Source organism: Corvus brachyrhynchos, unplaced genomic scaffold, assembly GCF_000691975.1.
Source record: "Corvus brachyrhynchos isolate BGI_N302 unplaced genomic scaffold, ASM69197v1 scaffold119, whole genome shotgun sequence".
NCBI classification, from domain to species: Eukaryota; Metazoa; Chordata; class Aves; order Passeriformes; family Corvidae; genus Corvus; species Corvus brachyrhynchos.
In genome coordinates this window covers 288109-313730 of record NW_008240054.1, presented here as the reverse complement: position 1 = coordinate 313730, position 25622 = coordinate 288109, and the positions used below count along the sequence as shown (strand labels likewise).

At 47.6% G+C, this 25622-nt stretch overlaps 1 protein-coding gene across 1 annotated transcript in view; it reads left to right on the top strand.

The window, feature by feature from the left end:
* Window positions 1-317: 317 nt before the first annotated feature.
* SLC23A2 (solute carrier family 23 member 2) overlaps window positions 318-25622 on the top strand; it is a 33265-nt gene continuing 7960 nt past the window's right edge. The window contains exons 1-10 of the mRNA XM_008641581.2: window positions 318-415; window positions 8108-8379; window positions 9571-9669; window positions 14737-14853; window positions 15991-16148; window positions 19037-19125; window positions 20377-20447; window positions 21581-21762; window positions 24675-24795; window positions 25423-25579. Of these exons, the coding sequence (XP_008639803.1) occupies window positions 8248-8379; window positions 9571-9669; window positions 14737-14853; window positions 15991-16148; window positions 19037-19125; window positions 20377-20447; window positions 21581-21762; window positions 24675-24795; window positions 25423-25579 (1126 nt within the window). The 5' untranslated portion in view covers window positions 318-415; window positions 8108-8247. The remainder of the gene's footprint in view (window positions 416-8107; window positions 8380-9570; window positions 9670-14736; window positions 14854-15990; window positions 16149-19036; window positions 19126-20376; window positions 20448-21580; window positions 21763-24674; window positions 24796-25422; window positions 25580-25622) is intronic.

Here is a 25622-nt window from a genome sequence, read left to right as displayed (position 1 = left end):
CAAGGGAGGCTCATGGAAAAACACTGGGAGAAAAGCCCCAGCCTGATTCCAGCTGTTGCAGCCAGGCATGTAAATATTTGTGCCAGTTGTGTTCGGAGGGCTCTGGCTGGGTGTTCTCCCCGTGGAGCTGCAGTTCGTGTCCGAGCTGGAAGCTCCCGGCGCTGGGCTGCCCTGGGCGCCCGTTCGCTTTGCGTAAGCCCGGAGGAGGTGTGGAGTAACTGGGGAGTAACGGGGGTGTCCAGGGCTGCCTCCTGGCCGGCCCTTGTGTAAGCACGGGCTGGGATTGGGCACGGAGCAGTTACACAATGGGAGCAGCAGGATATAAAAGCGCTCCCGGGGAATGTCGGCATCCTTCCTCCCAGGCTGCGGCTCCGGCTCTAGCTGCCACAGGCACTGCAGAAGCTGCCTCCGAGAGGTTGGTGCAGGTTTACCTTGGGATTCACGTCCCGGTGGGGGTGACTGGAAAAATTCAACTGCTTTGGTGTCAGCGTTATTTGATAAGAAACTTAGAAACTTGTGTTTGCTGGTGTTAATAACTAATTTTCCTTATGTTAAAGATTTGAGGACTTAATTTTTCATTTTGAAATTTCTATCACTCTAAAAAGATACATTTACTATTTCAAAAGTATTTACTTTTTTCTGTTTATCTGTAAACTTTGCTTTGCTTTTAATTTTTGAAATGGGAAAATTTTGTATGAGATTTATGTAGTAAAAGGGATTTTAAGAAAGCTTGAGCACAGAAGTACAGCATCTTGGTTAGTTCTTGGAAGTTTACTAATTCCCAATCTTACTAAGTTATGCTAAATGGAAGTGAAGTGTTTATTTCAAGACAAGCCGAACAGGTAACTCAGTGTAAAACTTTTCAAGTGTGGGATCAGTTGCTGGGTTTGTATTGATTACTGGGCTCAAGCTGTTCCCTTTCCAAAGGAGGGAGTGTCCGATTCCAAAGTAGCCACAGGGATCCTCAGCCTTTGGGAAGGAACTTCATATCCAGAGCTGAAAAACTGGCACATTACCTCGATTTACTTAATAAATGGAATTTTTCCTAGATGAGTCTCTAACCCCACCTTTGTTTTAATGTGATTAAAGTCTTGGAAAGAAGGCAGCTTTCATCAAAGTGCCAAGTCCAAGTACAAAGCAGGCTGAGAAAGGACCCAGTGTGTGCTCAGGTTGCTTTGAGGGCCGTGAAGGAGCTTAACGAACTGTGTATTAATATCCATAATAACGGGGAGCTATCGGAATGCCCAAATTATTAATTCTCCCCAGGGAGACTGTAAGGACTCCATACCATTATAAATCAGATGAATGTGTGCCATACACTGTGCGAGGTGTGCTGAGCCCCGACGCAGACTCTGAAGTAGCTTTGTAGGGAACAGTGAGACAGGATTTAATTTTTATTTACCCTGAGTCTGGAGAACTCTGCAGGTGTTAGTTCCCAGCAGTCTCTGTGTACAGATAACGAGCTGGAAAATTGTCATCTCCCACCTTCTGCTTGTGCTGCTTTGGAATTTTAATCTTCTCCCATGCCCTTTTCTCATCTCTGTGCACTCGTGGGGGTTCCCCAGGGAGGGTGGCAAATGCACTGCACAAAATTTGGGCAAAACTGCTGCCTTTTGGAGCAAGAAAATGGGGGTAATGGGGTGAAAGATGAGCAGGAACTGCTTGGCCAGCAGTGTTTTGAGCAAATACTCTTCAGGTTGATTTATGCTGGAAACACTCATATTTCAGCTATTTTAGTTTAGAATCACAGCCTAACTAAGCTCTTAGTTAATAACTTCACTAACCAAACTTGTAGTTTTTGAAAGCTGGGAGATCCTTTGTTAAACATCTCATTCAGCTGGATTTAAGTCCCCTTCTCAGCGAGCTCATTCACACAGGAAGTTAATGAGATTTAGCTAATGTGCTTTAAATACATGGAAGGTTTGAGCTCGGCATAACTTTCCTGCTTATCCTTGTGTAGACTTGCCCTAATAATGTTGGTCAGTTATTAAAGCATCGTTCTGGATGGCAGTCAAAATACCAACTACTTAAAAATTCATTAGTGCCTACAAAGAAAGAATATGTTTGTGCTTTGATGAGCTGCTTTGAAGTGAAGAGGGAAACTTCTTAAAGTGCTCATCGACTCTTTTTAAAACCTAAATTTAATTTTTTAAAATTCAAATGTTAGGAAGTTTGGGTATTTTAGCAGCATTTTATTTGTCTCTGCTGCAGGTAAAGAGAAGCGATGCCTTTTTGTGTGGCGTTAGGTTAAGTTTGAAGTGTGCTTTTCTTCAGTCGTGGATGTGGTTCAGTGGAGGAGGGAGATCTCTGGAGCATTTAAGGATGTGGTGGCATTTCAGTGCAGCTTCAGTTCATGGGAAGGAACTCGGGGTCCGAGAGGCCCCTGCTAAAGACGAATCACGAGTTTCCTGGGACCAAAGAGGCTGCTCCAAACAGCCCGAGGCAAAACTCGGTCTAAGATTGAAGCAGGAGGATGGTTTTTACCATGTAGCAAGAGAACACTAAGTGTGGGTTCTGGGCACCTTTTTCACATCTGTGAGATGGCGAAAATGCCCTGGAAGGCAGAAAAAATGCCTTTGGGGCACTCCTCCGCATGTGGGCAGTGGGTGGGACCTCACAGGTGCCATATCCAGGTACGGATCTGGGATGTAACAGCGTGAAGCAATTGGACTTGTGGTTGTGGTTCTGCAGACAGGACTCTGATGGCATCGTTTAAGTACTTACTGGGCTTTTTTAACCTCGGTGATGAGATATTTGTGGAATGTTTTTAACTGGGGAGAACCGTTTTTTCCTGGGAAAACATCCAGCGTCCCTTGGACACCTCTGAGTAGCAAAGTGGGTGCTCTTTTGGTGGCTTGTAGTTTGGTCCTTAGTATTTGAAAACCCTTTGGTAATGGGCTGTTTCATTTCTAACAGTTTCTCAGAAACAAGTAACTCTAATGTTTATTTATAAAAGCTGTGAAATAGGTGTGAACAGCTGTGCAGGCTGGAGAAGGAAATGGGGAACCATGTTCTGAGGTTCTTCTGGTATTAAAAACAGCAGAAAAGTGAGAACACAGATAAATCCAGTGCCTGGACCTGATGCACAGCAGACAAGGTCTGGATAACAACGAGAAGATGAGGTTTGGGGTTTTAATACCTTAATGGCACAAAATCAGGACAGAAGTTTTATGTGAGGGTGTAGCCAGTGCCAGTCTGGGGAAAGCTGCTATTCCATAATTAACTGGGAATTGCCTTGCTTTTGTGTGGAATTGCGTCTGGCCAGGCATAGCTGTGCTCTGTAAGCAAACTTTGTCTAATTAGGGCCTCTACAACATCCCTTAATTGTCTGCACTGCTGGAGCACTCCTGTGCCCCTGATCAGTTTGGTGCAGTGTTCTGGGCAAGGAATGCCTTTCACAACTTCCCTGATCTCTTGGCATCCATCCTGTCCCTTCTGTGTGTCTCCCCTTTGGAATCCTGGCTGTCGCATGGCAGCTCTGTCCCACAGGGGTGGTTCGGTTCCTCTGTGACTTGTCCGGGAGAGCAGGATGAGCTGCTTGGCCCAAATGCACTTTTTTACCCCAAACAAAGTCAGTCCAGTGTGTTTGTTACTGGCTTCCAATTCTTCACAGCTGTGACACTGCAGGAACTGAAAGTTTGCTTTAGCCTCAGTCTCTGGTGTGTCCTTCCCACTGTGAGCTCCCCAGTGCTCAGTGCCTTGGGCCTGAGCGAGTGAAGTGGGGTTAGAGCTGGTTTTATCTTCTGCTCAGACTGGGTACATTTAACAAGAAAATAGCGTGCAAGGGAGTCCAAGTCCCTTTCCATGCCTCTGTTGTGCGTCTGCTGCCAAAAATACAATCTCAGAGCTAGAGGATGCCTTGATTTGTGTTTAAACACATCATGTGCCCGAGTTTCAGATGTGCCAAACACTTGGAAGTGCCATGGGAGGTGGTGAAATTCCAGAGGCACCTCAAGTGTGACAACTTCTGGCTGAGCATCATTTCTGCTTGCAGGAGAAAGTTGGTCTGTTCACATGAGCCTGACAGCTAATTAAAATAATAAATTGATGATTGTAATTAAGCAGTGACCTTAATTTGATTCTAATCTCCTTAGCGTGTGCAACAGCCAGAGCTCTCTTGGCTCCTCAGCCGTCTGTAGCAGCCAGAAAGGTCCTGGCTGGCTGTGCCATGGCTCCTTCCTCGGGGAGGTGTGACATGGGGCAGTCCCACCGTGCTGCTCCTGGGAGCTTTGCCATCCATGCCCTCCAAAGGATTGCAGTTGTTTCCCAAGCCTGGCCTGTTTCATCACCAGCTGCTTTTATCACCCCACTTGTTGTGCTTCCTTCACGAATATTTCCTTTGTGCAGCAGGGAAGGGCCACCAAATTTAGTCCGGTCTTTGCTTTGCCCAGCTCTGGATTCAAGTGTTAACGTTAAAGGCCCTCCCACTGGGCCTTCAGCTCTGTAGGGACAAATTGCCATCACAGCAAATCTGATTTAGGGAATATTTTTAGTGTGGTTCAGCCAAAAACTATATCCAATGCACGCAAGGGAGGTGTCTGTATTACATGGCCTAATCCTTTATGGGTTCATGGCCAGTTCTCCCTTGCATGGTAATAAGCTCTTTATGTCCATCTGTACCTTCTGTCCTGCCCAAGTTAACCCTTGGATCCACTTAAGAGAGGAGCTTTCAGAGGATTTTTACTGACTCCCAGGCAGTTTGGTACCTCGTGAAGTAGCAGCCTTTTGTGCAGCCTGTGGTGGCACAGGGGCAGATTTTCCTGTAGGAAAAGCTTTGTACTCCAGTGGATGTTTTTATTTGCGGTGGAGGTTCCAGAGCAGAGACTTGCAGGAAGAAAAAGAGCACTTAAACACAGTCTTGCATCATAGATCTCCCTATCTGTGATGGGTTTCATCTTTCTTTCCATGAGCTTCAAAATGCATCCTAACTCCTTTAAACGAAAGAGGAGCAACCTTGGCAAGAGGGAAAATGTGGTGAGTGGTCATGGAAGTGTGAGGAGGTGATGTTGTGTCAGACCAGACACTGCCATCTCTTTGTGTCCTCTCCTGATGGCTCCAAAGCTGGAGGGAGGTTTTTGCTGGAGAAAAGGCAAGTGTTGAAGGTGCAGAGTGGCCTTTCCCTGGCCAGGAGGCTTTTCCTCCTGAACTTGCACCTGGGCTATTTCCTGCCCTTTGTCTAAACCATAATTTTATCTCCAGCACTGTAAACCCCTGGCAGCTCTTGGCCCTCTGTGTTAAGCACAGGTGTGCACTGGAGTTAATTTGGTGTGGAAAGGTGAACTTTAATCAGAGTCCTGATGGAAATTTCACTTCTGGCCTTTCCATTTAATCCGAGCCTGCAGATGACTGATTGTACTGAGTGTACCTGCATGAGTTTTATCTCTTTCTCCATGGCTTTTCAGCTGCTGAGGAGTTGGATTTGCTGTGGAGGGCTGTAAAAATGCCTGAGTCATGTGGTGCAGCTGGGTTCAGCTGGTGGGACACAGGAGCTGATAGGGAATGATACCTCCCAGATAGCTTTAGGCAGCAGAAGAGGTAATCTGCTTCACTTTGATACTCGAGATTGCAGAATCAAAGTATTCCAAAAATCCCTGGTGATCATCTGAGCCATTAAGTGCAATTTTAATTGCTGGGTAGAAGCAAGAAGAGCTGGGAAATTTCTTCTCCCGGTTTTTCTTGGACCAAGCCCTCCTGACACAAACACTCCCTCTCTTTAAGAAAAGTAGCAGTGAGGCTCTTTTTGCCTGTTACTTGGGAGGTGCCTGTTGGGGAGCCCTCATGCAGAGTTCTTTTAGCTGTGTGTGTCAGCTCTCAGCAATCCAGACAAGGCAAGCTTTGCTGCTGTCCTGCAGAATTCCCAGGAACAATTCCTGGGAGTGACCCGATCCTGGAGCAGATAGCAGTCCTGCTGTTGTGCAGTGCCCAGCAAAGCAGGATTACAGAGTCTTTTCTTTTTTATCTGGAGGTGCTGGTTAATGCCAGCTAAGCAGCTTATGCTGCCAGAGCACCTTACAGCAGATCCCGTGACTGGCAGCTTTCCTGGCTCCAGGTTTTACTGGCCCTGGCTTAGGGAGGTGTCCTGCTGCCCTTTCCCTTTCCCTTCCCAGTCCAAGAGGATAAAGCTACCAGACTAAACCTCGCCTGTCTCCATCACTGATTTTTTTGGAGAATAAAATACGTCTACAATGACAGAAAAAGGCAGATTCTTTTCTCTTTGTTCTTGTGTGCTTGGAAGAAAAAATCCCTCGCTGCTCTGCAGTGAAAGCAAACAAAAAACCCCTCCAAAGATCCCAGCCCAGACCCCCCACTCCCCCCAAACCTTTAACCAGTACCTGTCTGCACTTTGAAGAGCTTATTCAAATTATTATTATTATTATTATTATTATATATATTATTATATATATTATATATTATATATATATAATATATATTATATATATTATTATTCAAATTATTATTATCTTATTATTAACCTCTTTGAAGAGGTTATTGTAAAAACGGGAACGACTGGTTTTTTTCCAGAACAAGACAGTGAGTATTCAAACCAGTCTTCTCCTTCAGTCTTCAGGTGAGAAATAATTAATTATGCTACCTTAATATTTATTTTCATAAACAAATCTTAACGCTGATTTGCAGGCACTGCCTTCCATCCCATCTTGATTTAATTAATGCTTCGAGGGATCTCGGTGCCCAAACAGTCTTTCTTTATGTAACTTTTCAAGAGATACCTACATTGAGGTATCTCTTTCACCTCAAGGAACCAGAATTTTCCAGCAAATGAGCAATTAACAGCTATTAAGAGGTTCTAAAATATTGGTATTCATGTATTAGTACAGTCCTGAATTGCCTTCAGCAGAAGAGTCTTTCTCAAGTTCAGTTATTATTGCAATTACAGTAGACAGGAGCTGCTGGCATTTCCTGAGCAGCATCTGGAAGGGAGACTTAAGGAAAAACCCAAGTCCTGCTTCTGTTCCAATCCAAACCTGTGTTTGTGAGTGCCCATGAGCTCTGTTTCCACCTCAGGGTTCAGCTGAACCTGTCATTAACTTGCTTTTGAAGTAACACCAGTGGGAGTGGGTTCTGCTGCTTGAATGGATGCAGAAAATTCCACTTTTTGTGACTTTCAAGAGACCATTTTTCTGGTTCTGTCCTGTACTTCCACCTGTGTCTGACCCGGTTTCACCTGCAGGTGTTGGCAGCTGCATTTTCTGTTTGGGGCTCAGCAACCAGGTTGCAAAGCTTGGTTTGCTGCAGGATTTTCTGTGCTGTCCTGTGGGAAGTTGGGGTTCAAATACATTAATTCCTGTTCTTTAATCTTGGAAATGGAAAATGTGGGGATGACAATGGACTGGCTGGGCTAATTTAAGGTGCAAATGGGGGAAAACTGTGCTGTAGTGACCCATCTGGCAAAACCAGAGACCCACTAAGGTGTGATCTTTCCTGTCCTTGTGCCAAAAGAGAAGTGAAACTAATTAAAATACACCAGTTTGTCCTGAAGCAGTTCTTTAACATCATCAGTCAGATTGCTTGGAATGTTCTTCATACGACTGAGAATTTGGGGATTATTCTGGGTTAGGATGTTCAGCAGAAGGAGCTGGTTCTCTCTGAAATAGGCTCACTGAAAGGCAGGTGTGCCTCCCTGTCCATCCAGTCTGAGCTTCCCAGATGCTTCTTATTTCAAAGGAAGTTTGTTTCAAAGAAAGGATTCAGTAATACTGAGGATAAATCTGCAAGCAGCTCTGCAGATTAAAACTCCTTGGAGAAGCCCAAGTCTTGTTTGTAGTGGATGTTCAGCTGTGCTGCACTGCTCTGGATGTGGAGTACAGGGGTGCTTTGTTCCCAAAAAGTTCTGTGGAAATGGCTGTGAGATTGGGAAAAAAGGTTTCAATATACTACTAATGGTTGAAAAACACAGGAGAAGAATGAGATAATAACCAGAGCATTCCCAGTGTGAAAGAATTTCAAATACCTTGAATGATAATTATCAGGAAGGAATGATGAGAGTTGGTGAGTCATGAGCACGAGAGGGAGCCCAGGCTGTGGGGCTTGTGCTTTTGCACATCTCTTTTAGGGAATAAAAAATACCAATTTCTCCCTTCACTCCTAGGAGCCGTTGATGCAAATGATACCCTGATGTCCCAGCTGGATTACTGAGCACTTGTGTGATTCCCAGAGCTGCTGCTGCTTGAATAAGGAGCTGTCCTTAGTTCTTGGCCTGGCATCCCAGAAGCACCTCCTGGGTGCTGCATGCAAGTCCTGGACGTTCTGGAAACGATGGGGATTGGCAAGAACACCACTTCCAAATCGGTGGAGGCGGGAGGCTCAACAGAGGGCAAATACGAGGATGAATCCAAACATCCCACCTTCTTCACCCTGCCTGTGAGTAGCACATTCCAGCACTGCCCAGTCAGGCTCGGTGTGAATCAGGGATTAAAGCTCCAGTCATGTTGTACAAACCCTTCATTTCCACGAGCAGTCAGTGACAAAGCTCTGCTCCCCTGAATAGTTGTGTATGAGCACAGCCAGTCCTGCTGTGTGTGGTTATTCTGCGTTCCCAGGACGTGCAGCACCCCAGGCACGATCAGGGCACTGAACTGTCCTCCTGCAGCAGCCCCTGGGGTAGAATCATGGAATCACTGAGGTTGGAAAAGACCTCCAGGATCATCAAGTCCAACCTGTGACCTATCACCACCACGTCCACTAAACCATGAAGTGCCACATCTGCTCTGGTTTTGAACAGCTCCGGGCATGGGGACACCACCAGAGCCCTGGGCAGTCCATGCCAGTGCTTAACCACTCTTCCAGTGAAGGCATTTCCCCCATATCCAACCTAAATCTCCCCTGGCCCAGCCTGAGGCCGTTCCCTCTCCTCCTGTCCCTGTTCCCTGGCAGCAGAGCCCGACCTCCCCCCGGCTGCCCCCTCCTGTCAGGGACTTGTGCAGAGCCACAAGGTCCCCCCTGAGCCTCCTTTGCTCCAGCCTGAGCCCCTTTCCCAGCTCCCTCAGCCACTCCTGGGGCTCCAGCCCCTTCCCCAGCTCCGTTCCCTGCCCTGGACACGCTCCAGCCCCTCAATGTCCTTCTTGCGAGGGGCCAGATCTGGACACAGCACTCGAGGGGCCTCAGCAGAGCCTCCCTGCCCACCTGGGCTCATGTTCAGCCCCTGTTGACCACCTGAGTCGCTCAACTGAGAGGAAGAGGCAACAGCAGGGAGACGTTTGCTGTCTTCTACTTACGTTTTCAGTTGAATCATTCTGTTGTACACCTCTCCTCTGGAGAACTCTTCCAGCCAGTGCTGCTGGTTCCCCCTGCCCCAAGCTGACACTGCCCAGGTTTTCAGGAGCTCTCTGTGATGGTTTTCAGGAGCTCTCTGCAATGTCTATCAAGTCTCTCTCTATCCCTAGACCTGCTGTTACAGAAATGATGGCTTGTTATGCTCCTCATGTTTTCTGACAAATTGTCAGAGGCAGATGTCAAGTACCGAGGGAGAAAACTGAGTGACACGAGGTGTGATCGCAGAGGAAATGTTTCTTTTAAAAGACCTTGTGTTTCTGTTTTTGTTATATTTTTAAGGTTGTAATAAACGGTGGAGCAACATCCAGTGGTGATCAGGACACAGAGGACACGGAGCTGATGGCCATCTACACTACAGAAAATGGCATAGCAGAAAAGGTACGTGGGGGTTCCCTGCTAGGTGAGAACTCATTCTTGCTCTTTGAGCTCATGATCTGCCCACAGCAGTCTCCCCTGGCTGTGAGAGTTCCTGTCTCAGCAGCCCTGCTGACTTGCAGATTCACATCAGCCTGGGGAGTTCTGCCCTCATGACTCCTTGTCACACACTTTGGTTGCAGCACTTTGGGCATGACTCAGGAAATTGTGGAAGCAGTTAATGCCCTTGGTTTGCTTTTTCCAGCTTTTTTCTCCATTCCATCATTCCCCAGGCCTGCTCAGTAATAATCCCACAAGCTGAGATGGTGTGAATCTGAGCTTTTGTTTAAAACAAGGATGAAGATTATGGTAAATCTGAGCTTCTGAAATGTTCCGTCAAACTGGCTTTGTGGTAAAGCCTTGTCTCTGAAAAGCCTCAACTTGACCAAAGTTTTTCAAATGTCCTGATTGAAACAAGAACAAAACCCCTGGTTCCAAGCAAGAGCAGCGTGATGCTCCTTCCTTCGAGGCCGTAGTTTCTGTTGGAGCAAGGATGGCACCGAGGGATGCAGTTAAGGTTTTCTAACTCAGACACCAGAAGTCACTCCTGAATTTCAGATTTAAAATACCCCCTGAGCAGCTGATTCTGCCAGAGGCCTGCCAGTGTTCAGCTCCAGAGGAGGCTGTGAGTGCCCCGCTGTGCCCGGTGCACTCCCGGCTCCCACGCTCAGCCTGCCCGGGTGTCTCACTCTCAGCCCCACAGCCATCGTCATCACTCTCATGTTTAGTGGACAGATTTTCCTTGACCTGCCAAAGTCTTTGATGGCTGAATTTTGGAGCATGCTGGGGCTGGAGTGGAGAGGCACAATCTGATAAAAGCCTTGAGCAAAAGGTGTTTGGGTGAAATTGTGCAATGAGATAAGCGATCTCTAGACATGAAAGTGCTCCTGGGTTTTACCACGGCCTGGTTTTACCAAATGTGTGCTTTTCTCCCTTCCAGCTAATCCACGTGATCAGAACTGTGGATGATGGAGAATAATTCACCTTAAAGTCACTGTGAGCTTTTGAGTAACCAGATCTCCTTGAGTTAAAGCTTTGCTGTGACTTACAGTGAATGAACAGGATGCTGGGCAGGCCCTGGCACAGGGTGCCCAGAGCAGCTGTGGCTGCCCCTTGATCCCTGGAAGTGTCCAAGGCCAGGTTGGATGGGGCTGGGAGCACCCTGGGATAGTGGAAGGTGTCCCTGCCCGTGTCCCTGCCTGTCCCTGGATGGGCTTTGAGCTCCTTCCAAACCATTCCATAATTCTGTGTTCATTCTTGGCTATCCATTCCTCCTGAGAGATCCTCACCGAAAGAGCAAGCAAAAGCTCTTGAATAAAAAGCCTTTAGCAAAGAGGCCTGAAATGTCCTTCATCCCTGGAGGATGCCCAGGGCTCGCTCTGGCTCACAGCATTTGTTACCTGAGACAGTAAACTGATAGCCCAGCTGAGCAATACCTATTGCTGCATCCCTGTGAAACAAGCAATGCCTTGTTGCTTCGTGGAATAAAGTCACAGGATGGTTTCCTTTGGAAGGGATTTTGCTTGAAGATCACCTAGTTCCAACCCCATGCCATGTTCAGGGGCAGCTTCCACTAGAGCAGAGTGCCCAGCTGGGGGCTCTTCATGGAAGGTATTTCTCTAGAGACCTTGTTCCCCACAGCTCATCAGTCCCCTTTTGGGTTTTTCCCACTAGTGCTTCGTACCAGAGCCTTTGTCTTGACTGTTGGGGTTTGTTTCTTTGGATTTTGGGATGGGTTTGTTGTGGGGTTTCTTCTCTACCCACAGCATTCTCTGTACATCTCTTTCTGTGTCAATCCCCCTGTTTATACTTACCAGGGAAAAACTGAGAAAAGCACAGCACGTTGTGCCTTTGGCCAGTTAAAATAATCCAAGGCAGGGTCAGTGTGTGATGAGTATCTGGCTGGGAAGGCACAGCCCATTCCCAGCACTTCCCTGTGGCACACCTGGCAGGCACCGAGGCAGGGTCAGCCTGGCAGGCCCAGGCTCGAGGTGCCAAAGGGCCAGTGAGTGCCCGCTGGGGTGTCGGGGTGGCCAGGGCTCACCTGAGTTCTCCAACTCCTCCTTGTTCAGTCTTGGACTCTTTTGTGTGTGTTCCCTGCAGCCATGATCTGCTCAGGGCTGAGAGCTGCCTCTCCCAAAGCGATGGAAGTGCCTTTTGGAAGGAATGGGAGTATCCTGGGTGGGATTTTTCCTTTAGAGCCGCTTTGCTGTGTAGCACAAACATCGCCGTGAAGTTTGAAATTGTTTCATCAGAAGATTTATAACCTTCAATTCCTCAAGGAGGGCTTGAAATGGTTGGCAGTTGTTGATCTGTACCCAGAGAGATCTTTCTCCATGCCATGGACCAGCTCACTGCTTCCCAAGCCCTGTGCCTGCTGCTGGGTTCTGCTCTTTGCAGAGTAGTTTAGAGGTGGAATCACAAGTGGAGAGCTCTGAAAGGACTCAGAAACTTGCTCCATGAGCCATGGCCCTCCTGGCAGGAACAGGCCAGCACTTCTGCTTTCTGCTGCCCAAAGACGAGGAGGGATGGGATGGGATGGGACGGGACGGGACAGGACAGGGTAGGATGAATAGAACAGCAGGTGGAGAAGCTAAGGAATGCACTTCATGCAACCTCATCAGTCCTATGAGGAAAAATCAGCATTTGGCACCAAGTGGAGCAGTGGGAGAGCTGCTGGATATTGGTCTGGCAAAGCTCGAGGAAGTAAAAAAGAGGCCCAAAGATGGGTTTTCAAAAGGCAGGGCCGTAACAGAGTCATCAGTCTGCACAAATCACTGGCTGGGTGTTTGGAGAACCTGGGATCCCTGCTGCTCTTGGGGTGGCTCCACCAAGCCAACACTGACGCGATTCCTGAGGCAAACAGTTCATTTCTGCTGCAGCTCTTCTGCTCCTGCCTCGGGAGCAGATGTTGTAACATCTGCCCCTCTGGAACTGTGTGGTGACCTCTCAGGCAGAAAGCTGAACAAACACAGGGCTTCAGGTGAATCTGTTCTCATGTGGAGCCTCTGTTCCAGGGAAAGAAGATTGTGGAAGTCAATGTTAGGACTTGTTTCAGCTGCATTCAGCTGATGGCACATGTGAAATGAGGCACAAGAGGTCCTAAATTTAGTGGATTTTTTAGCTCTTTGTTGGAGGAAGAAACATGAGTGACTGAGTTACTGGGGGGCTCAGGCTGGAGCAAAGGAGGCTCAGGGGGGACCTTGTGGCTCTGCACAAACCCTTGACAGGAGGGGGCAGCCGGGGGGGTCGGGCTCTGCTGCCAGGGAACAGGGCCACGAGGAGAGGGAACGGCCTCAGGCTGGGCCAGGGGAGGCTCAGGGTGGACATCAGGAGGAATTTTTCTATGGAAAAGGTTGTCAGGGATTGGGAAGGGCTGCCCAGGGCACTGGCAGAGTCCTCCTCTGTGGAGGTGCTCATGAAATACGTGGATGTGGCACTTGGAGATGTGGATTGATGATGACCGTGGTGGTGGTGCTGTGTCGATGGTCAGACTTGATGATCTGAACGGGCTTTTCCAACCTTGATGATTCCATGATTCAAATTCCTGATCTTTTTCATGTGGGTTTTTTTTTTTTTAAGAGAATTGGGTCAGGAGAGAATTTGTTCCTTTTTCAGTCAATGAAAAGCTGTCACTGGTGCTGCAGAGGGGAGGAGGGGTTAGGCAGGGAAAATTTCCCTCCTGGCTCTGTGCGGGCGCTGTGTCCTGGTGAGAGGATTGCTCAGTGCTCACAGTGCTTTAAGGAGTTCTCTGAAATGAGTGTTTCTATATTTTGCTTTTCCACTGCAACACCCTCAACCTTCCCACAGCACTGTGCTCCCCTACGCTCCCTGAATGTGAATTATCCCAGTGGATTTGTTTTCCCAACAGGAGGCTGAGGTGGGAGGGGAGTGCCGGGGCTCAGTTTGCCTCACTGACCTTGGAGGTGACACCAAATGGAGATAACCTCAGCGTAATCCATGGATGTGTTGGGATTTTTGGAGAAGTAGAGACCATTTGAGGCAGTTACGAGTCTGGCAGAGTTCCCAGGCTCCGTGTGAGGCAACTTCACGTGGGCTTGCTGTGTCCTGGGGTGGATTAGGGCAGGGAAGTTGTTGTATAAGGTAATTTTTTAGTTACTTGATCTGAAATTACAAAATCTGATACCTCCTCCTGCTTTTATTGTTGTGCTGGGGCTTTGGAGCATTTGTGGGTTTGTTCTCAGGAATTTCCAAACCAGAGAGTTGGGGGGAAAGGTTTCCACTTGGTTGTGAAAGAGAAATGGCAGAGCTGGCTCTTGTTTTAATGGAGACTCTGCAGGGGTGTTGATGTGGGACTGTGTGTGGTCAGTTGTCCATTGGCTCTCTGGAACTGGGGCACGTGGTAGGGCACAGTGTGGTCTTGCCTCAATTCCTGGGGGAATTTAAATTCCTGGAGGAATTCCGCTTGACTGATGTAAATTGGATGGGGATTAATTTGGTTATAATAATTGGCTTTTTTCCTGACTGCATAAATGGGGGGGCGGAAGCAAAAACGATAAATCCTCTGGCTAAAAGTGGTTAACCAAGATGAAATTGGGTAAAAATAAAGCAGGGAAGCAATTACCATAATGAGGATTTTTTTTTTTTGCCAGTGATTTCAGTCTCTGATGCAAGGACAGAGCCCTTTGGAAACAGCCAGGGTTGGCTCTTCTTCTTAGTTCCAATTCTTCTCTGTTTTCTTTTTTTTTATTATTTTTGTGGTTTGGGGTTTTGGTGGGGTTTTTTAGCAGTCCTGTCATGATGAATCCATTTTTGGGCACCATTTGGCTGCCCGATCAGTTCTCTCATAAATCAGCAATTATAAATGAATAAGCAGGGAATGGCTGTCAGAAGGGAACGTGTTGAGTACAAATTCAGGAGCTGGATGTAAAAGGCTTTGAAAATGTCACAAATCAGCGTTGCTTGGGAGTGCTGAACCAGCCCTGGGGTATCTGGGAGTTGCCTGACAGCTGAAATTCACTTTATTCCTGTGCAGCAATAACCTGCTGTTGTCCCTTGTTCCTCCCCCAGAGCTCCCTGGCAGAGACCCTGGACAGCAGTGGCAGTTTGGATGCCCAGAGGACTGACATGATTTACACCATTGAAGATGTTCCTCCCTGGTACCTCTGCATATTTCTGGGCTTACAGGTACATCCTAAGACACAGACAGTTTTTCCTTCTGTGACTTCTAAACCTTGCTGAGGATTTTCTGTCCAGTTCATTTGTTTGTGTGTGTGAGTTTTATCCTTCTCCACTCTGAGGTGTTTGAAGAAGGTGTTAAGAGGTTTCTTCTGAAGCTGATCACACTCTGAGATCATTGTTTGATGATGATCTGAGCTTTCAGCTCAGGCATTTGTAAGATTCACTCAAATATTTAGTTCTGTAAGCTGCCGTTAGTAAATGCGTGAGCAAAGGCTCAGTGGTGACCTTCACAAGTGACATTGGGCACCTCTGGAGTTAAGGATGGGGAGAGACAATGGTTTAGACCTGAAATATTGAATATTGAAAGGTGCTGCTGTAGTTATTTCAGTTCTGGGAGCATCACCCTGGACCTGCCTTGCCACTTCTGTGCTCCTTGGAGTACAAGCTTGTGCTTCCTGCTGGGAGTGGAGCTGTGGTGGGCAGCTGGGCCCTGCTGCCAGCTCAGCCACTGCTTGTGGGAAGCAGAGCAGCTCCTGTTCCATCTCCTTCCCTTCTCCAGTGGAAGTAATATCTGTCCCACAGGAATGCTGAGAATTTGGTAATATCTGCAAGGGACGTTGAGATCTCCAAACAAATACATTCCAAAGCATCCTTTTAATTCCTGCCTTTTCCTCAAGGACAGGCACTTCCGTAGGAATTCTGTTTTTCCTTGTGTGTGGAATATGGTGAAAATTCGTTTGTTCTGCTTTTAATGTGCTTGGCTTGAGGAAGGATTAACGAGTGCCCAGTTGCTGGTCCTTGGGAGCTCGTTTGCATGTGCTCCAGGTTCTTTTGTGAGCCAGTGGACCTGAGCCAACGTGAGTGAAGTTATTTCTCTGCTGCTCTGGGCTGGAGGCTGCTCCCAGCACAGTTACCTGGGTACCTCCTCAGGAGAGCAGCTGCAGAGCTGTTCCAGTGCCCTGTGTATCCCACAGAAACTGGGATCACGGGCGAGCGGGAGCTCGAGGCAAATACTGAAAGGAAAGCTCAGGACAGGGCAGTGAGAGCTTTGGGGGGGGATTCAGAAGCAGAAGGAAAAGCCAGTGATGAATGAATTTGCTGCTCAGCCCTGGCTGCAGCACTAACCCAGCCCTGTGCCCCCAGCACTACCTGACGTGTTTCAGCGGGACCATCGCCGTGCCCTTCCTGCTGGCCGATGCCATGTGCGTGGGCTTTGACCAGTGGGCCACCAGCCAGCTCATCGGGACCATCTTCTTCTGCGTGGGCATCACCACCCTGCTGCAGACCACCTTCGGCTGCAGGTGAGATCTGGGACTGGGGCCGGGTGTTGGCCCGGGGATAGGGCCGGGCGTCCTTGGGGATTTCCCAGGATCCAGGAGTGGGGGGTGTTTCCAGAGGAGAAGCACGGAACACTAACGGCAGCTCAGGTACAGGGCAGTTAGGGAAAGCTTTTGGAAAGCTGCTCCCAAAAAAAGGTGCATCAGAAATAAGACAAGGCATCCCAAGGGTAAGAAAATACAGCAAGGACAGGGGAGAAGGAGGAGGGAAACCCAGGAAACGTAGGAGCTCACTCCTCTGCTTTGTATGAAGAGTTCACTCTGATGGCAAAACAACAGTGTGAAAACTGTTGAAAGACAAAATTTTCTTTCCCAATGAATTTTCTTTCAGTACTCCCCAGAGTTAGTAATCTTCCAGCCTGGTTGGCTCTTTGTGCTGTAACCATAAATCCTCATCTACCTTGTCTGGAAGTTTGTCATATTTGGGTTTTTTTTTTTCCATAACTAACCTTGGCTCTTTATTACTTACTAGAGAGGGATTTGGGGCTCATTCAGAAAGGAGGGGACCAAAATGATGGTGCCATAATTTTGAAATTCTCTATTCTTTGTGTATAATCCCACTCCTGCCCACCATCCTGTTGGGATTTTTCCCTTTCCAGTGGCTTCCACTTGCACTGTACTTACATGTTGATATCCCTGAAGGCCACATTGTGTTTGGGTCTTAAAATAACTTGTGTTTAGGAGAAAATTTCCACGCTTGGATGTTTTATAACTATTTCCCATGTGATGGTGGGTTTATGTAAGGCTGGGAATGGGATACAGCAGCACAGGCCTCTCAATGAGATTTGCAAGTATTCATTGGCAAGTCTGTCAACTGCAAAGTATTTCAGCAAATAAAGGTTTCAAAAGGTCAGATTCCATGGTTTAAGGGTCCTTAAAGATGGATTTAGCTCAATTACGAGGCGGAGTTGTGGTCAGTTTGGTACCCAGACCAGTTTTAGGAATTCCAGCTATTCATTAGGTTATGTAGCCAGCCCAGAGCTTTGGCAGGGGTTCAGGGTAATTAGTGAGACTGCGACTATCAAATTCAGCTTTAATCTACCCCGGGATGGCAGCGCTGTTGCTGTGCCCATCACTGCACTGGCTCAGCTCTCACATCTGTGGGACATGTGAACATAATGAGACATTTCCAGATGACTTTGACTGCATAAAAACTCTTGTCTTCACGAGGGCTGGTGCCAAAACGGAGCAACTTGATGATTTAGACATGAAATTTAAATGATATCCCACTCATGAGCTTTAGTACTTTAAGCTTTTGGTGCTTTAGCTGGCTAGCAATGAGTGCCTGGCTTAAAATCCGTAAGTCACATTCCAAACTGCAGCTGTCTCTTGAGAAAGAGGCAGATCTTGGTTGACTGATTTTGAGCAATTAGTTTAAAAATTTTTTAAAAACTAAATTGACTTTTTTTTTTTGCCCTGCTCAGGGAACAAAGCCCCCCTCACTATTTTGAGCCTTTCAGGAGCTCCCTCACCTGTGTTGTGTAAAGGCTGGGCAGGACGTGCTGAGATGTGATTTTCCATCAGTGTGCTGGTGTTCAGTGTGATACAGAACAACCCAAGCTCGTAGCCGTGACCTCAGCACTGGAGAATGTGTTTGCAGTGTGTGTTTACAAAACCTCTGAGGGGGATGCGGGGCTGTGTAGGTGGGATGGAGCAGTAACAGCTTGTTCCAGGTATTGCAGATCTGCCATGGGCACCAGCCTGCTCCGTTTGCTTAATGAACCTGGCAAAATGAGGTGAATCATTCCCTGAGCCACCAGCCGTGACTTCCCGGAGATACAGCTGGGATTTGTGCTGGAAGGAGCTCCCAGTGGGAATTATGTCCAGTCAGCCATGCTTGGATGGCTCATGGAGTTTATGAAGTTTGAGTTTCTAATGCAGTTTTCAGCATTTGATGGGTTTAAAATCGCCCATGGCCCAAACTGCTCCAGCTTCTGCCTGTGAACCTCACAACTGCTGTTACTGACATGCCTCTGGTTTGATCTCTGCTGTGCTCAGGGTGTGCACCCTTTTTCCCCCCACACTTCTCCTCCTTTGAGCATTTTCTGATGTTTACCTGAATCTCAGCAGTTCTTTCTCCTGCCCTGGTGTTTGCCCTGCCATCGAGGTGCTGTGAAACAGCCCGTGAGCAATTCCCTGGGTCACACCTTGGGATCTCCTGTTAAAGGGAATCTCATGGCAATCCACGAGTGTCACTATTTATAGAATAGTTCAAAGTGCACCCTGTCTGTCGTCAGGTACCATCAGGATATTCGTTACACAGGGTACAGAGAGTTCAATAAATTCGTAGTTGGTGCAGGTAGATGCTCTTTAGATCTTAAATCTTTTGGGAAGTATAAACATCAATGCTAAGAATGCCATCTTGAAATTCTTGTAGTGTTTGTATTTATTGGTGGTAACCACTTGGAACATCTAATCTGCTCTGATCAACCCAGCAGTTACTGACACATGCACTTAAAAATGAGTGTACAGGTGAGTGCACTCGGAGTCATGCACAGGGAACGGATGGAGCCTGCAGGCTGCACCTTCAGAGAGCTTTTCCCCTGTACTGGGATGGCAAAAGCTGCACATTCAGCAGTCTGGTTCTCCCACCACAGTGTCCTTCTGTACCCCTGTGCTGCTGAGTCACAGCCTGGCATCAGTGCCTGGCTCCTGGAATTACCTGGTTAATAACTCAGGCAGGTGCTGTCGGCTCTTTGGCTTGTGAAGTCTTAGTGTTTCTCTGAGTGGGTTCTTTGGTGAGAAATCCTCCTCTTTCACAGTTTTATAACTCAGTAAAGGGTGGTTTGAGTGCCCACCCAGCTGCAGTGAGCCCACAGAATGTCACCATCTCTCCTTTCCCTTTCCACCAGGTTACCCCTGTTCCAAGCCAGTGCTTTTGCGTTCTTAGCACCTGCCAGAGCAATTCTCTCTCTGGAGAAGTGGAAGTGTAATAACACAGGTAATTGTTGTTTATCCTTGTTCAGGTTTAAGTGACAAACAGCCCAGGTCACGTGGAGTGCAACTGCCAGAGCTTGTGATATGGAAACTGGGAGTAATGAGCAGGGAATATGGAAAGCCTCTCTTTTTACAGTGCTAAAATACGGTGCCACAGAAGGAAGACTCCTAAAAATGTCCTTGTGGAGTTCTGTTTCTGGGGATTTTTTTTTAATATAAAAAATGTTGACAAAAGAAATGAAATAAACATAGAACAAAGTACTTCTGTTCCATTTACATTCCGTAAATGTTCCTTCCCAATATTTGGAAATAGCGAGCCCAGCTGAATCCTTTTGAAGTTGTGAGTAGGAGGGAGTTTGGGCAATGTACGGCATCACCTCCAGACCAGGATTTTCCCCTATTTAAGTCATAACCTGACAGGTTTTGACAAGATTAGGGTGTTCTTTTTCACTCTTTCTCTGCTGATGTCGTCATCCTGGAAGGTTTGAACTCCAGAGGGAAAATGTGCTGGTTGGGATTGGGAGCATTTGCTTTAAATTGGGTTGGAAAGTGGAAATGACTCTGGCAGTTTTCTCTTCAGTGGGGGGTGGTTATTGAGTACCAAGGCTGTGGGCAGTGGGAAGCAGCAGCACAGGGACTCAGGCTGCTCAATCCTGACTGAAGGTCTTCCCAGGACTCCTTTGGATTCTCTAATAATTTAATTCCTGTTATTTGTATGTTTATACATCTCTGTTGGCTCACATTCAAGATGTGATTAATACACATCTTGTTGAAAGAAAATGCTGTCTGATCACCTTGGGTGGCAGAGCAATTTCCTCCACTACTCCAGATTTTCAAAAAGAGCTTTGCTGCATCTTCCTCCTGAGCCCTTTCACCTTCCAGAGATGCCAGCTGGGGTTGTTACCACGGGTCAGCTCATCCTGTGAGTGACCTAAATTGGGGAACAGCGAGCACTGCAGTATGTGATTCCTGTGTGCAGCTGAGTGCTTCTCCATTCATCCATTTGTGGGAGTGGGAAGAGAATCCCTGGCTGACCTTTGTGTCTGGAAGTCAGGGCGTTTTTCCACTGTGGTGCAGAGGGTGAAGTGAGGGGTTGGCTCCTGGGGGGTGTGAGCCTGCTGAGGCTTCGTTTGTAGCAGAACTTGGAAATTGGGGCTCGTTCGTCAGGCGCAGCGCAAGGAGGGATGTGTTTTGTGTGGAACGGGGCCAGAGTGGCTGGGGAATAAATGCCTGTGTTTTTTTTCCTCTTTGCAAGATATAACAGTTACAAACGGGACAGCAGAGCTGCTTCACACGGAGCACATCTGGTACCCCCGGATACGAGAGGTAATGTGGGAGTTGCCTTTAGCTGTCACTCTCTCCAATTCCAGTTAAGTTTCTCACTTAATCATCTGTGTGTTCTTGTCTTTAAGTTGGTAATTTCTTCTTTCACTGCGATCTCCATTTGAATATATCCCTTTACTCATTTCATGGAAGTCTTCATCTTTTCCACCTGTTCATTGCTGGACAGCAAATACAAGGAGTTAGTTACCACATTCCAAAAGACGTGCAGTGAAATGCTCAAGTGAGATGAAAACTCTTCTTGTAAACTTTGATTTGTGCTCACTGGCAGCAGTTCAGCTGCTGCCAGACCTCTTGCCTGCTGTCCCTGTGCAGCGGGGCTGGCCCCAGGAAGGTGAATCCGCAGTTAGGAAATCTGGTTCGTCCTCAAGTGTCTTTAAGTTGGAGACTCTTGTGATAAGACATTGATTCTCCCAAGAGACTTGTGAGATACCTGGAACTCCTTCTCCACTCGCAGCACTGCAGTGTGAAGTCGTGGTGCCCTGCAGGGCAGGCTGAGGGCTGTGCCACGCTAGGGTGGCAGGTAGTGTAGTCCAAATGAAGGCGTGTGTCATGGAATTTATCTCCCATCCCGTTGCTTTGGGCTGCCAACTTTTTCTTAATTAAAAACAACCCCTCTCTCTTCCCCATGTTCAAACCATAGCTACATCCTGCCAAGAGCCCTGCAGCCAAGAGGGCTGACAGTCTCCTGAGACCACAACGCTGCTCTAATCCAGCTTCTAAGGAGCACTTGTGACCAATGCAGCACACACTCTGCCCCTAGGAGCTAGGAGCATCACCTCGTGGCGCACCAACCCTTGCCGTTCGATCTGAGAGCTTAAAGGTTAGCCTGGACCCCAGGTCTCCTGTCTGACAGTGTGATGTGCTTTCCACACAGCTTCCAGACTGGCCCACTGGTCTGTTGTGTAATAGTTTTGTGGAGAAAACCATAAGTGTTATGCTTAAAGCAATAAGTCACTTAAACATAATGAGCTGTTTTATGACGAAAAATTTGCTGAGTTCTTCTGTGTCACTGAATTCTTTTAACTGCAGTTTGTAATCCAGAGCAGAAAAACAAACGGTTTGGCTTTGCCTGTCAGATGGGACTGAGCTGCCTCTCTGCCCTGTTGTGTGTTCAGATCCAAGGTGCCATTATCATGTCCTCGCTGATCGAGGTGGTCATCGGCCTGCTGGGGCTGCCCGGGGCTCTGCTGCGCTACATCGGCCCCCTGACCATCACCCCCACCGTGGCCCTCATCGGCCTCTCCGGATTCCAGGCTGCTGGGGAGCGAGCTGGGAAGCACTGGGGCATCGCCATGCTGTGAGTACTGCTGGAGTTCCTGCTGGGGAGTCACAATTTTGGGGTGCCAGGGAAAAGCCAGAGGCAGGTCGGCTGCCGATCAGCTGGCAGTGTGGCAATAAAGACAGCAGCAGCTCAGGAGAGTTCCCTGAAAAAGCTCTTCCCTGGGAAGAAATCCTCCCCTGTGAGGGTGGGCAGGCCCTGGCACAGGGTGCCCAGAGAAGCTGTGGCTGCCCCTGCATCCCTGGGAGGGCCCAAGGCCAGGTTGAATGGGGCTTGGAGCAGCCTGGGACAGTGGAAGGTGTCCCTGCCCATGGCTCATCCATGGCACTGGATGGGGTTTAAGGTTCCCAAGCATTCCGTGGTAATGTGAACTCCAGGAGGGAGCAAAGGACAGAGGCCAGAAATGAGGTGTGTGGAGAGCAGAATTTCGTAAAGCAGGAGCTGATCTGGGAGCCATTGGCTGGGTGGGATTCAGTGCTGTGGAAAAGATGATTTAACAAAACACCAGAGGAATGAAACACAGTGAATGATTTGTATTTCTAGGCTGTGATTGCCTGGTTCCTCTTCCACAGCAGCAGGTAAATACCACTGGTGGTACTGGTCCCTGTCATTGGTACTGGTTTGGTTACCTGTGCCCAGAAATGTGTGTGCTGACAGAGGGCACAAGCATTGCCATAAACACCATCAGTGGCTGAGCCATAAGGAGAGGAGTTCCCTCTTGGTTTTTTCCTGCTGGGTGGACAGAAAGGCTTTTAGAGGGGATTTCAGGGCCTGGTGTGTGTGTGCTGTGAGCTGTAGGGGCCAGGGAAATGACAGAATGAGCTGAGTGGTGTGAAAAGGAGTAAGTGAGGGAAATGAAGAGAAGACAAAAGCTCCCCGTGAGATGCTGTGGGTGAGCAGCCAAATAAGGCTGGAAACCCCATTTTAGGGAGAAGGCAAGAGGCTGAAGCAGCTGCTGTGTTCCACGTGCAGCACCCGACCGTGCTGGCTCTGCAGGAGGAATGCCTTGATGAGATCAGGTTGTGATCTCACTAATCTGTTTGCACAGGACTTTGAACATGTAAAGTATTCTGTAAGTGCAGATTATGATTAAAAGGGCTCTTTAGTTCTCTTTTATCTTGGATGTTGGCATCATGAATATTTTTATGATTCTATTCTATTAAGCAGCTGATCCAAAGGAACGTTTTATTTGCCTGTGAAACAAATTCTGTGCAAGTTGGGACTAACGTTGAATGAATCAAAGAGATCTTTGAATTGGACATGGAATTGTGTAATTAAAGTTAATGTTTTGCAGATGGAAAAAAAAAATAAATCAATTCAGGAGCGGGATTTAAATACTACCCAGTCAATAAAGTATTTCTGGCTTCTGCCATGCAAAAATGTTGCACTGGATTGTTGAAAACAACTCCACAGCCACGGGGAGCCACTCAGAAGTGACTCCAGCTCTGTGAGATGTGGCTCCTGGAACTGTCTTGGCTGTTGTGATGAGATGAAGGCCCTGGATTTCTCACTGGCCCTGCAGAATCACCGGTGGCAGAGCTGGGGGCCTCGGGGAGCTGCAGATGCTTGTCCGTGTTGGACAGGATTCCCAGTTTCCCAAACAGCTTTCTGATGTGACTCGTTCCATGGGTGCTTTAATCCATAAGACACTTGGCTTTGTGATTTGTGAAAAGGGGAGTTATTCCTGAGTTGGGCTTTGCCCGTTTATCCCCTGAACAAATTTTCCTGGAGCATTCAAAGATGTGGTGCTGTTTCACAGCCCCTCTGCCCTGTAGCCAATAAAATGTTCATTGCAATCATAGAATATTATATTTTTTTACAACTCTGTACTAAATAAATCAAAATCCAAAGCGCCCTGTCCTCAGGACTGGTGTGTGAGGGAGCGGAGCCCATCTTTCCATCATGGATTTTGGGAGAGGTGCTGGGTTTCCTGCAAGGAAAAGGAGCCTTTTGCTTTTCTCTTGGAGTGCTGAGGGCTGTCAGTGCCCCTCCTTGTTCCAAGCTCTGTTCCTGGAGGCTGACGGAGAAGAAAACTGGTTTGTGTCTGACACTGATCTGGGGCAGAAGAGGGAGAGAGGCTGAAAATCCTCTTTTTATTTTTTGGGTCTGCTGATAAAAACATAATCTTAAATTTCAGCAAAGCTGTGCTTCTTCAGACAGCTCCAGTCTTTGGGAGGCCCTTTCAGAGCAGAGCTGGGTTGGCTTGATCAGAATTGAGCAACGTGCCCTGGCTTCTTACTTTTCAGTGCAGTGGGGGTTTATTTTAGCTGTAAAAATGAGTTTTTAATGTATAGAGGAGCTTGGCAGCTTCAGTGAGGGGGGAAATCATAATTAAAACATTTAATACTGGTGAGCTGCACTTGCAGCAAATCTTGGGGGTTTGGCTCCATTCTGCTTCATTTGCAGCTATTTAGTGAAAGATTCATCTAAAAAATGGATCTTGAAGAAAGGAAAAATTTCCCTGACAACAATTTTTCAAGTGCCTTGGAGTTTTACACAAATTCTGAGATGTAAAATTTACTGTATACAGGCCTCCAGTTTTCCTGTTTCCTCCCACTTGCTGGCAGCAAGTTTTGTGCTTTACAGAGCAATGCTGGATCACAGGTAGAGTTTGGGAGGAAAGAAGAGGCAGCACAGGGCAGCTCCTTCCTAACTGAAAATCTCCCTTCAGTCTGGTCCTGGTCCTGATTCATTTATCTGCTTGCAGCTGCTTCGTTTTGCAGCACTTTGTAATTCAAATTCTGGTTTGGCATTAGAGGAATAATAATTTTAATAATTTTGCTGCCTTGTCTTCTGCTAAATTGAAAATCCCGCATTTATGTTCTGCATCTGAAGGGTCTGAAGAGTTTTGTGCTGAGAAGAATTTATAATACATTGGTGCTAATGACATATCTCTCTTGTCCCACCCTTCTCCCCCCTTTTTTTCTCAGGACTATTTTCCTAGTATTGTTGTTTTCTCAGTATGCCAGAAATGTCAAATTTCCCTTGCCCATTTACAAATCCAAGAAAGGATGGACAGCATACAGGCTGCAGCTTTTCAAGATGTTCCCTGTAAGTTTTGAACTTGTTCTTCATTTGGCAAAAAAAAAGAAAATTACTTCTGTTTCAGGAGGTTTTTTTCCTTGGTTTTGATTTTTCTTAATAATAAAACAGCTCACAAAGGTGAGCTAAAAGCTTAAATGGATTTATTGGAAACTTAACGGCTCGTTGGCCACAGGAAATACTCTGATTTTGTGGCCACTCTGGTGTCTGCCTCTGCTGAGGAGCTGTTGGAGTGATGGAGAGCCAGGAGGGGAGGGCAGGGCAGAGAAGAAGGGAGGTTTGTGCTCAGGGAAAGTCTAAACCAAGCCCTCCAAGCAGGGCTGCTGAGATCCTTAGCGTCTCCTCTTACCAAAGCAATCCCCCTGGTGAAAGGCTGCTCTTTATTCCTCTGGTAAAACTGAGACTAATTCCCTGGTTTGTTCAGGTGCCCGTTTGGAGACTTGCCCATTTGTTAAGGAGAGGAGAGACTTGCTCTGATTCCAAGGCTTTTGAAGAGCACCTTCCTTGGGGCGGCGGGGAGGGAGCACCGCTGGGTCTGTCGCAGGACGCGCTGCTCCTTCAGACCCGCGCGTGTGCAGCGGATCCCGAACGGGAGCTGAGAGTTACTTTATCAGCTTTCCTGCTCCTCTCTCCCAGATCATTCTGGCTATCCTGGTGTCGTGGCTGCTGTGCTTCATCTTCACGGTGACGGACGTGTTTCCCCCGGACAGCTCCAAGTACGGCTTCTACGCGCGCACGGACGCGCGCCGGGGCGTGCTGCTGGTGGCCCCCTGGTTCAAGGTCCCTTACCCCTGTAAGTGTGGCTGCTTCCCCCCCACACTTTGTGGCATTTCTGT